Consider the following 12736-nt stretch of genomic DNA (forward strand, 5'->3'; position numbering starts at 1 on the left):
TTTTCTTCTTTACTAAATCACCTATTATTCAAACCCTAATCATAATAATTATTTTGTGAGTGATCCAGGAAGAATGAGGCGAACTTTATATTCAATCAAAACAAAAATCTAGGTCAGGTGTAGGCGAGTATTGAAATTGTTGGACAAGGTTAACGCACCACAATGATACCATTTGGTTAAAATCTAAGAGGGTTCAAGTGGAGCACCGAAGTGTGGGGTATAGGCATCGTTTCTTTTAGGCGAAGACAAATTAGTGGAATACATGAATATATGGTTGTACCATCTCGTCGGCAAGTTTGGCAGGACTCATAAAAACCAAATGATTATACTGCAATCGTAGCTATCTACCGTGATCTGATCAAATTTATTAGGTCTATTAATAATATTTAAGTTCAACCGGTAGGTTAGTAGAAATTTATACCCGGAAGAAGGAATAAAAATATTTCAATTCAACCGGTGAAGAAAGAAACAGCGAACACGATCTTTGGTTGTATATAAAATAAATTGTAGAAAATAATTAGACTGCATTTAGCTAATTACACAAAAAAAAAGTAGTTGTATTTAGTTAGGGTTGCATTTAACTCAATTGAAGGTTGTATCTACATAACAAACGGCATTCTAATGCTTCCAAAAAGAAAAAAGAAAAAAGAAAAAAAAGACCAAGAGAAACTAAAATTTTGGGCCCTAACAATGTGAGGCTCTAGGCAATAGCCTAGTATGTCTGGTTTATAAGACGGCTCCGTATCTGGCCAAGTAAAACTAGCATGACTTTATACAGGCATACTGGGACAAACTTGCCAGGACCAGGATAGAATGCATCTCTAAAGCTTCAACTATCGTTTTAAGAGACTTCCTCCCAAATCCAACAGCCTTAGCCACCAGCACCAAACAACCCCCTTGTCAGCCAAGCTTCAGTTTCACCGTGCCCAGTGATGCGAATTTCAATATGCAATCACCACCTAAAGAAAAAGTCTTATATCAACTAAGCATAGTAGGGCTTTCTTTTCACGGTTACAGGTAGTCCTTATATCGTACCACTGATTACCAACATTAGCCACTTTGATTCCCAGCCTTGTATTCATTCCAAAAAATATTGTAACTATTCGACAATTTTGAGGCACAACTTCACCTGTTCATTGTCAATTGACTATATTATAACATATCAGTTTTCATCAAACAATTTTGAGGCACAACTTCACCTGTTCATTGTCAATTGACTATATTATAACATATCAGTTTTCATCAAACAATTGATAACTCTATCAGTCTCTCCGCTGGCTAATTTGTTGGTTCTAGGTATATGGTCAATAGCGCTCTCTGTTTCAATTGTTATGGATGGCATTTCTTACAGAGGCTCAGAAGTATATGATTCAAGGTATGAGAAGCATGGCCTTTCAGTAAAATAAAGAAAGGCCATTCATTGCAAACCTAAGTCCAAAAACATAGCCTCTCAAGATCGGGAATTGAATACCTTTTCTTTTATCAGAAATCAACAAATATACAACCATTGCTCATCAACAAACGGTTCGACCGTAACAAATTGAGGCAATGTAGAGATTTTTCGACCACTTCTCCTGCAATATCAGATGATAAATTGGTGCAATCAGATAATATATAATGTTAAAATTAGAGTAAATTCTGAAGAAAAACAAGTTATCACGGAACCATAGCACGCAAATTTGTCACTAAAGAGAAAATTAAGTTTACCTTTACATGTGTACTTGGAAAAGCAGACGTTCGCAATGTTTCTTGAGTTTCGTCCATTATTTTACGTTTTGGTGTACTCAATATAAAGGCGGCTTGGTCAGGGGTCGCAGCTACTGAGGTTATCCTGTAACCACTCTCCCAGCGCCGATGGATTCCTTCACTTGGATAGAGAAAATCAAGCTCCACAACCTTGTACAAGTAATCAAACAGGAAAAAATGAGTTGGCTGGTTATCAGTAAGAAATTATAGAAATAATAACCAAGCTCTGGTTTTCTTGAAGAGAACTAAAAAAACCAACATACCTGGTCAGAATAACCAGAATTTCTGGACATTACCACACCCCAACGATTTCCAGCAGTAGTCATTGATGTGACATGGAAGCCTTCTTTCCATTTCTTATTTATCCGTTTGAAAGGAAATGATTCACTCACTTTGTACGACTGTTGGGTATAAGGGGTTCCTACAAATTCAACATGTACAGATATATTAAGAATACAACCTTGGCATATAGGTGGAGAAAAAAATACTCATATATAGGTAAAGGGAGCATAGCAACAACATGAGTTTAAAGTCAAAATCAATTCTGAATGAAAACAAATATATTTGAACTCCAGAAGTGAATGTAATTCAAGTAAGATATGAGATTCCTTCTTCACTATTTGATCATGTCCTGTGCCCTGGCAGTCTTGCCATCAGAGCAGCTCATGATAAGCTTTAGAACATATACAGTGTGTGTTTGTGTGTATACTATTCCCAGGCTCTTGCTCAAAATTTCCATGAGAAACTGAAGGTCATGTTCTAATATGGAACTATGACTATGCTAATTTCCTGAATACAAGGAAAAATGGCACACTATTTTCTGACGTACTTCTCTGAAACCCAAGTTAATACTTGAAGGGCTGAAAGGAACTCCAGAAATTACACCTATGCTTTATTTTACTGACTAACGAAAATTTTCATTACAAACTCAAATACCAGAGCATGAAGTAGTTCATGTCTAAGAAGATATGAATTCACAATGAACCACAAAAGAACTAGAAGCAGTTATGAGAGTCGTAATCAACCTTTGGACATGATAACCAAGGAGCTCCCATTGAGTGCACCAGCTATTGAGCTAATGTAGTAATTTTTTTCCCACTGTTCCATTATCCAATCCTGAGAGGTAATCAAACAGTGAGCACAACATACAATTATTAGTACCACGGTCACACCCAAACAAACTGCCAAAACAATTAATAAAAGGAAACATAAAGGTTGTATTCAATAACCTTATGAAGGAACATAGCGGACAGCTCATAAACTTGGGAACTGAATCCTGTTCCTGCATCCATTATAAGGGCCCAAAGATTTGCCTGAGATGCCACACAACTGATATACAAACCATCCTCATTACCCTTATCTACGTGTTGCCGGAGCCTTGTATCCGCAACGTTATAGTGATACCTACAGGCAGCCAAGGAAACTACATTAAACAATGTTGGAACAAAAAAAGTGAACAAGTTCAAATGAATGCCACTGTCAACAACAACAATTCTCAAAGAAAAGGCAAGATGCAAAGACCTTTGCCTTCAACGGAAGAAGAGCTTCTTTAGGGTGAATATCACATGTCTCATTTAAGTTAAATTTACCAGGCCTCTGTTATTTAGTTGCTTGAGGATCTAATTTTTTAATTAGATTCAATATATACCCAAATCCAAGATATGTATCATATGTACTACCCCTAGATAGTTATATAGCTTGAAACTGCTTCCATAAATTAACCATGTTAACTGATAAGGCGAACGACAATAAGACTCTTTGATACTTCCACCAACAGGTTCAAAATAAGTCAGCAATGATTACTACATTCCTAAGCTTTATCTGTGCCTATCCATTCTAAGCACAGTACTGAGCCACATTACTACACTTTGTGTACCTATCCACTCTAAACACGGTACTCTGCCACGTTGAGAAGCAATTAATAGTTACAAATCTTGAGTCGCAGGACGTAACTCCTACATAATATTTTACTCACTAATACCTTTACACCTATTTATATGGTTTGAAACTAAACAAATGGACTCATACCAACTTCCTTCACTTGAAGAGACCTTTGTCAGGCTCTCCGTTGTGCTCTCACATTATGTCTCATCAAATACTTAAAATTCCCTCAACTGACACTCCTTCACTTGATCACCCTCGTGCTCTCACACAATCCCTAATTAATTACTTGAGATTCCCTTAAATGATATGGGTACTAGGATAGCGCAGGACATAACTCCTTCAAACTCAGCCGTTCCCATGTTATACCCACTAATACTTGTCCACCTTAATTTCGTCCATAATTTGAAGCTAAAGAAATCTGGGATAAGCAAGCAGAACAGTTGAAGAAACCAATGTGACTTTTCTTCTACTTATAATAAATTCCACAAATCGCAATGTTGGTTAGCCTCTTTAAAGTTTGTATATACTTTTGATTACACGTAAAATAGGAAAAACAACTTTCTAATTGTCTCTAGGATAGATTTCAACCAATAAGAGACTGGATATGACAACTATCTTTCCACTAAATAAAGGGGGTCAGGGACACCTCCACAAAATTTCTTCTCAACTCTTTCACTCATTTCTTATCACTTACTCAAAAAGAAAGTCACTTATATCTTTCAAGCACGGTCGGCATTAATATCATACTCCTCATATCTTATCTCTAGCAGTCTTTCTCTCTTTTACTCTCTAATCCACTACAAAGCTGATGTTTTTTCAAGCCTTAGCATATAATGGAAACATGTGCAATGAAACATTTCAAGGGTCAAAAAGCACAAACAATACACGTATATAAAGCAACACTTGTGTATACAAGGGAAGATAAAACAAGGTAATGGTAGTAACTGTAGAGAAGATGAAGAGTTCACCTTTGCTTCATGGGACGCCGTGCATTATAAACTGATATCCATTGTGTAGCTGGACTTCCTAAGCGAACTTTCTTTCTAGGTTGCTCATCCTCTTCCAGATTCATAAGTAGCCTGCCTCGCTTCTGCCCAACCTGTTTAACAAAAGATTTAAAAGAAGTGTTATTACAACCAAAACGTAAGAGTCTGCACCAAGTGATGGTGCAAGTGAAGATCAGCCATTTATATTATGTTTCTCAAGTATTGATGACCTTCAGGGCTCCATCAATTCGAATCGGCCTCAAAGGTGTGCAAGGTTCTATAAGGCTGTCAAATAGGGCAATAAGCTTCATGTAGTTTGGTTCCTCGTCAAATTGCATGTTCGTTACAATCTCAAGGAACAGTTTGAATGGAGGAGGGCAAAAACAACACAACAACTCCGAGGAAGTAGCCATCTTTTTTTTAGAAACGAGAAAACTCTTATTGTCTCCCTGCAAATTAAACATCAAGAACAAAACACTAAATCAATACAATAAAAATGCGCAAGCAACTAACTGAACAGTAACAAAACGCTAATAAACTACCTGATAACCCTGCCATGGTAACCTTCCTTTGATGAGAAACACCAATGTGTATGCAAGAGATTCAAGATCATCTCTTCTGCTTCCTGTTCTTCCCAAATGCGCATGAACACTGGCATATCTGATTGTTCCCCTGAAATAGACACATTATGTGAGTGAGTGAGTGAGTGAGTGAGTGAGTGAGTGAGTGAGTGAGTGAGTGAGAGAGAGAGAGAGAGAGAGAGAGAGAGAGAGAGAGAATTTTGTATAAAGATCTACCGAGTACTGACCTGAAGATGTCTGGCCTCTGGTCATAGTCAACATGTTCGCCAGATGATGTATCCTTCCACTTAGACGCTAAGGAACACATTGTTTACCAGAATTAGCAATGACATTGACAAGAACTAGAATTTACAAATCTACAAATTCATAGAATCCTTAAAGGCATACCTAAACCAAGGTCGATTAAAAATAGCTTTTTTTCATCAGCAGTTCCGGGCTGACCAAGAAGAAAATTCTCTGGCTTCACATCTCCATGGACAAATCTAATAAGAAAATGGAAACAAAATTTCGAAGAGTAAAATAGGTGGATGCCTGAGAATGTGTAAAGTAAAAGAAAGAGATAAAGAGTGGGAAGAGTTATTAAACACAAGTACCCCTTCAAGTGGAGCTTTTCAAGGATTGATATTGCCTCAACAGCGATGCAGGCCACCATATTTGGCGACATCCTGTTGAATATGTTAACAGTTTTAAACTCAACAAGATTAGCAGTAGTGGAAAACGAAGGAGTAGGGATGGGGAGAAGGACTGGAAGAAAGTACTAGGGGGAATTGGATTCTTACGTCTGTCCAAGTGAATTCCACAGATCCCACAGACTGGGCCCTAGAATGTCCATCACCTGTAGAAATCATGCATATACTTCAATTATCTCAAAACTAAATAATAACTGCTGTATAGAGACATTGGGATAGATGCTAGAACTTACCAGTATGTAGAAATCTCCTTGACGACCGCTGTGGTGAACCCAAGGAATTCCATAGCACCCATTGAGATTGCTTGATTATGAGAAGCAGAGCATCAGAGATACGATAATAGTTTAACAAAAAGTAAACCAGGTCTGCACTTGGAGCATCCAAGATTAAGATGCTTACTTATAGACCTGCCACTCATAAGGAGGACCATAACTGCAACCTTTGCTACTACGATGCTCAAACTTCAGTGCCACCTATATATGAAGAGTTCATGGATCAAACTTCCGTGGAAATCGGGTCCCAAATAATCAGTACAAAAGGGTATGAATATCAATTGTCACCTCAACTGCATCTGGTCCTGTACGTTCTGTACTTCCACCATTCATCCTCCTGCCAACATAGACTTGGCCAAAACCACCTTTTCCCAGCTTCCTCTCTACCTTATACACAGGGGAGCTACCTACCTGGACCTGCAAGCAGCATATGAGATGCATTATATCAACAGCTATCATATGGGCCAACAACTACATGAACCATCAAGCATAGTCCAGCAGCTAAATTAACGAAAACAAAGTAAAAAAAATTTATCAGGTCTCAAACAGAAACATCAGGAACTTGATGAAGTAGGTATAGGAAACAAAAACAAAAAAGTAACTGCGTACACAGTTCCTCCAAGTCACACAAGACATTCATGATTTCCATCCACATTTAACTAAGCAGACGACATACTTGTTCATTATCCATAAAAAAAACAGCTTCCTATGGGATTAATATAGAACTAACTGTTTCATATGTTCCAAACATGAAGCTAAGTAATGAACAGAAAGGTATCCTTACTTGTCTTCTACGTTTTCGACGGTATTAATTTCCTGCTCAAAAAAAGAAAAACTTGTTTCGTGACTTTGCACATTTCTTAATTAAGAAGCATGTACCATCGAGGAAACTCTGGCCTTCCAGAACATAGCCAACCACTAGCTATTACACGACAAAAGCATGTGTATCTCTTTATTCTTTGTTTTCAGACAGCAAGCAATTTGTCATTCTAAAAAAAGAGGGCAAAGCAGCAACATGGAGGGAAACATAAATGACAAGGTACTTATATTAGCAGTAAATCTTCCGCCAAACCAGAGGAGAATACCTCGAAGGATCTTGGTCTGGAGATGGAAAGCTAATCAGAGATCGAAAGTCCATAAAAAAATTAACGACGCAGAAGCTTCCTTATTAAGAAAGGAAGATCATACATGTGGTATATGGTTGTGTTTGGGAGTCACTAGAGCGACAGGTTCAGGTTATCATAACCACTTGAAAGCAGAAAATGTGTGGGACATTGACTGGTGATCGAACGGCCTAAGGACATTCACTAATTAATGCTCTAAAATGGAAATGCAGTTACGTACATAAATATGTCCGTTGGATAAGATCTGCCAATGCACACACATCAAATAACTAAAAAAGAGAAAACTCAACTCATATAATTGCAGGAGTTCACTCATCAACTACTTAAAAAGAAACACAGCGCAAAATGGGGATAAACAAAATTTACCCTTTCAGGAACCGGAGCTGTACTTGGGTCTTCTTCAACACCAATCAATTTTTCTGCACTTCTCCCCTCCATAACTAGGTCTCTATCCCCAACACCCTCCACTCGGTTTAGATCAGGTTCTTCGGGAACTCCAATAACAGGTCCAGGTAGACCTACACGGGGAAGCTCCGGGTTCAAATCTGTCAACCTAGTGCCCCTTCCTCTACCAGCACCAGCTTGTCTTGTGGCAGCCCCTCTTCCTACTCCAGCAGCATTGGCGGCCCTTCCTCTACCACCTCTTCTTCCGCGGTTGTGAGCAGGTGGTACTAAGTCTTCAGCTTGATCAAATGGTTGGGCAGAAGGCTGAGGATCATCAAGCCGTTTGGATCTTAAACGAGCTTGTCTAGCTCCACTTCTCAGCTCTGGCATCGTCTACCCATGCAAATCCAGACCCTATTAAATTCCCAGAAACGCCTTAAATCTTCTATATCCAAAAGAAACAAAAATGAAAAACAAAAATAAAAATCATATCTACAATATAAACCAATTAATAAAGCAAAACATCAGAGGTCCATGTCTGCAACAATCTATACAATCTACCTTTCCTGAACTACACATATGAGATGAATTCAAAAAACAACAACTTGATTTTAGGCTAAAGTTCATATTTTGATCCTAATATTGAAGTTGATTACTGTAAACAAATATTTAAGAAATCAATCACAAATAGAATGAATAAACATAAAAGATAAGAACTGAACATTACCCAAAAAGAAACAAAAAACAATCATTTAGAACTAAAATAAACAATATTGACAGTGAATAAGTGATCAGAAAAGCAAATTTCAAAACTGAAAATCTAAAAAAACTGACAACTGCTGATTTCCAATAACAAATTCGAAACTCTCCCTGTACGTCATGAGGATTCTCCCTTCCATTTCAAAACAATCGAATCAAAGATTCGACAAATACAAAACGATCCAGTTTCACAGAAATCAAAAAAGAAAACAAATCATAATAGATAAAATGATAGATACTACTTACAGATCCTAACCGAAACTATGAGAAACAAACAATCTGAACGAAAAACTGATTGAATCGCCTCTCTTAAACTTCGATTTTGATAACGATCCGAAATGTTTTTACATTCACGATATCCGATGATAATGTATGAAAATGAATTTATTCGGATTCACAAACTGAAAATTTGAGTTTTAAGATAACGTAATCCTTATTTTCTTTGTAGTAGATTTATCAAAGAGATAACCAGAAGATATTTCGATTAGGTTCTGGTTTGTTAAGATGATTAATAAGATGAAAATCGAAAAATGGTGAGCGATGAAAGGAAGAAGAAGAAGCAGCAGCAGACACTATTAAGATGTCTTGTTCGGTCTTTTCTTTTTCTCTCTTTTCTCTTGCCGACCCCTCTCTCATCGACCAATAAGGTCGCTCTAACGCGCATTTAGAATGAGGCTGGCCCCATGATGCTTGCCAATCCCTTTCCATCGACCAATCAGGTCGCACGCGTATTTAGAATGAGGCCGGCCCCATGATGCTTGCCAACCCCTTTCCATCGACCAATAAGGTCGCTCTAAATGCGCCACGCGCATTTAGAATGAGGCCGGCCCCATGATGCTTGCCAACCCCTTTTCATCGACCTCATTCTAAATGCGTGTGGCGCATTTAGAATGAGGTCGTCCTCATGCTGCTTGCCGATCCCCTTTCCATCGACCAATCAGGTCGTTCTAAATGCGCCACACATATTTAGAATGAGGCCAAACCACGCCAACACCTAGTGGTCATCACGTCAACATAGCCGCACACACTAATTAGGGCTTTGACATGCCAAACCCTAATTTGGTTAAGACCGCTATGCCGTCCCATGCCAAATAACATCATGTAGGCATTAAGTTCGATGTGGCAACTAGAGCTAATATCATTGAGTCATATTTGGATCTACCACCAATATGCCAAGATATAGTAAGCGCCACTTCGCCACTATGTCACTGGCAGGTGCCACTTTTCCGTTATGCCATTGGCAGGAGCCACCTTGACACTACGCCATTGGCAGGTGCCACCTCGCCACTTAGCCACTGGCAGACACCACTTTGCCATTGTGCCACTAGCAGGCGCCACTTTACCACTATGTCACCATGCAGGCGCCACTATGCCATTATGCCACCTAGCTTGTGTGCGATTGGTCAGAATAACTAGGTCTTGCACATTAGACCAACGCAACAACTTGTTGCACATTTTTCTACGAAATACTCGAGAAATCAAACATGTCACAAACTGGGGGATACTCATCAGGGTATTGGTCTGGCGGTTTACAGCGTGCGGCGTGCAACACGCTCATTACAAGAAAGTTTCAGGAAAGCGCAGACGGTTAAATAGCAGTAAGAGAATAGTGGGTGTAAGGATGACCAGTTTCCCCTCACTATGGGAACGTGATGGTGAACCGCTTCTACACAACCCCAATTCTCCACTACTTAACTGTCTCCACTTCCTACGAGATCAAGGGTGCTCAATGACTTGTATAAATAGGTTTTCAACCTATTTCGACCAACAACAGAGTTTTGGTTAACATAAGTATCCAGAAAAACACCAAGAACTGATAGCTTACATTCGGCAAGCCAATTCCATATTCTGATACAAGTCATAGAAATATCCACACCTCCAGAGTTAACCATTTTGATCTCAACACCTTCTTCGCTTCCCTCCCGAAGATCAACCATTCTCCTTCACTTTGTGACCAAAGCAAGTCTGGAACAACCATTTCTTGGTTTAGGCCAGAATTGTACAGATTGATCTCTCGAATCTAAATTACTCCCGTGAAATGCATTTGTTTAGGGTTTAGATTCGTTTCTCGGCGGCACACCCAATTTTACCAAAACCAGCAGAATCAGTTTTTAGCCATAAACAACTGGCGACCACAGTGGGAGATTAATCTCTCGGTTGCAAAATCAGTTTCTCAGGATTCATTCCATTTTTCTCAATTTCAAAAGGGTTGATCTTAGATCCAATTCAATCATTAAACTCAATTTAGGTTCAACATCCAATTTCAATTCCGGTGTTTCGTTCGCTAAGAAGCTTCAAAAAAATGTTATTTCAAGCAATGCTATTGGAAATGCCTTGGATAGCTGAGCATCAGTAAATCTCCCAGATGAAAGGACCATAAAGCCGCGTGAAGACACATGAAGACGTGATTACTATTTAGGAAGGCACAATGGCTTCTCTCGAGGTCCGAATGGAGCAGCTACATATGCAACACCATAAGTGTTACATGGAGCAAGACGGAAACGCCTCAAAGTTATCACCGATATTAATGTCTCCAGGGTCCACACTTAGGGAGATAAAAGGAAGATTCGCATAGCCGTTGTTCCAGTATGGAGATAGTCGACAACAAATCTCAACACCAGTAGAGTCATAGAAAGGCACCTGCAGAGATCACAAAAGCGAGGGTCTATCTCCATTCCACCACTACTACCAATTTATGGTCAAGAGTATCCGCTATCACTTCATCAGCAAAATGTATAGATCCAGACCATGGCGCAATTCTGGGAATTCGTGCATCTACAATAATAAAGGAGGTTTGACGCACCTTCAAATAATTCATAGGGGTTCGCCTATTATGCCGACCCAAGTAAGAGAAAGCCCGGGACATCTTCAGATCTACTGGAGCCGACACGTCAAGAGAGCGTCCTCAAGAAGATAACGGTGCCCGCACCATCATGTCAGGAAAGAATCCGCAGCCGAGATAACTTCATGCAGAGGAAGATTCGAGAAGTTGCTGCACCAAAAGGATCCGCGTTTCCCATATTTCCTTTGCCCAGGGAAGCGGGTAATGCTGAAGAGTTCTCCAAATTTCCTACCGAAAGAACCTACACCGGGATGTTCCAGCAAAATAACAGGCATCTCGATGACTATGTCAAGAGATCCAAAATTGAAGCCCTCGATTTCCAAGTATACTGCCGGTACTAACATATCAACAGATAACTCACAAAGAGAGACACCTCATCAACAGCATCACCCACGGATATGGCATGTGGTTTAGAAAGGTTACGGGTCGTTTTGCAAGAACTCCGTCAGAAGTTACACTGCCCTTCGGAAGAATTGAAACTAGTGTTAATTGGTGAAGAATCTTGGAGTGATACATATACCACACGATTCGTATGGAAGTCTTATTCAACATACTAAAAGGGCACATCAATCCTATGAATGAGATATAAATAGAAGCCAAAACTCTCGACTACGTGACAGCTGAAAAACCTACATAATTCTTCCTGGAAAGTTCTGAATTCTCGGTGTCAGGTACTTTTCACCCACCAAACGGACTCCGAATGAATAAATTCTTTTGGGAAAAGTTATATTTTCCTCTTAGAAAAAGAATTAGAGGTCAATCACCTCATTCCGATATTGTACGAAGATTTTGCGGCCGTTTTGGCAAGAAGACACGAATATGAAATTTTCATCAAGTCAATACACAAAGTCGTAGGAAAGCAACAATAGGCAAGTTGCCGCACGCAGAGAATCATGGAAGATCTACTTCGCCCAAATAAAAAAAGAGAATGATAAGAAAAAACAACCTCACGGACATTAGTTATATTAAAAGGAGGAATCCTTCTTTTGGGCCATAATGTCCGAGCAAACCCTTGCGTGTTACCAGGTTCGTGCCCCTAGCCGCCACTCCTTCCTGCCAAGGTTAGTGCCCGTATCCGCCACTCCTTCCTGCCAAGGTTCGTGCCCGTAGCCGTCACTCCTTCCTTCCATGGATTGTGCCGTAGCCGCCACACTCCTCCCTGTCAAGGATCGTGATCGCAACCGGCCAAGGTTCGTAGTTGTGGCCACTTTTTGTCCCATCCGGCAAAATCTCATGGTCGTGGACAGTTTTACTCGCTTACACATCCAGCCAATCCCTTTGCTTCCATGGACGCCCATGCAATTCCATCCAACCTACTTTGTTCCCATGACAATGTAGTCTCTTCTGATCACAGCTGCTGCCAAGAACCTTTGCTGCTCGTTTATTGATACCGGCCAGAGCTTCACCATAGCAACAACCACTACAAAGGTAATTCGTACTTCTCCATATTTTAGTTTCACATGGAAGAA

The 12736-nt window shown here is 39.7% G+C and overlaps 1 protein-coding gene across 6 annotated transcripts; it reads right to left on the bottom strand.

Annotated features, from left to right (window-relative positions):
* Nucleotides 1-555: 555 nt before the first annotated feature.
* LOC113308276 (casein kinase 1-like protein HD16) lies at nucleotides 556-9042 on the bottom strand. 6 transcript variants are annotated; one of them, XM_026556766.1, is made up of 18 exons: nucleotides 8672-9042; nucleotides 7649-8111; nucleotides 6447-6575; nucleotides 6286-6359; nucleotides 6120-6189; nucleotides 5977-6032; nucleotides 5791-5862; nucleotides 5585-5679; nucleotides 5425-5491; nucleotides 5159-5288; nucleotides 4847-5065; nucleotides 4599-4729; nucleotides 2976-3150; nucleotides 2772-2862; nucleotides 2010-2167; nucleotides 1708-1896; nucleotides 1472-1574; nucleotides 556-1129 (listed from the first exon to the last, which is right to left on the bottom strand). In XM_026556766.1, exons 2-17 carry the CDS (start codon nucleotides 8054-8056, stop codon nucleotides 1515-1517), a joined length of 2124 nt encoding a protein of 707 aa, XP_026412551.1. In that variant the 5' UTR covers nucleotides 8057-8111; nucleotides 8672-9042; the 3' UTR covers nucleotides 556-1129; nucleotides 1472-1514. The 6 variants fall into 6 exon arrangements, with proteins under 6 accessions (XP_026412551.1, XP_026412550.1, XP_026412549.1 ...); XM_026556765.1 differs by having other exon boundaries at nucleotides 556-1147; XM_026556764.1 differs by having other exon boundaries at nucleotides 556-1199.
* Nucleotides 9043-12736: the final 3694 nt, after the last annotated feature.

The sequence above is a fragment of the Papaver somniferum genome, chromosome 9 (assembly GCF_003573695.1).
Source record: "Papaver somniferum cultivar HN1 chromosome 9, ASM357369v1, whole genome shotgun sequence".
NCBI lineage: Eukaryota > Viridiplantae > Streptophyta > Magnoliopsida > Ranunculales > Papaveraceae > Papaver > Papaver somniferum.

What these genes read in the sequence shown, in the direction of transcription:
- LOC113308276 (XM_026556766.1), bottom strand. Translation starts at nt 8,056, where the DNA reads ATGCCAGAGCTGAGAAGTGGAGCTAGACAAGCTCGTTTAAGATCCAAA. An exon ending in AAGGAGATTTCTACATACTG is followed by an intron (nt 6,033 to 6,119) that starts GTAAGTTCTAGC and finishes TGATTTCTACAG; the next exon opens with GTGATGGACATTCTAGGGCC. An exon ending in GAAAAGCTCCACTTGAAGGG is followed by an intron (nt 5,680 to 5,790) that starts GTACTTGTGTTT and finishes TTTTCTTATTAG; the next exon opens with ATTTGTCCATGGAGATGTGA.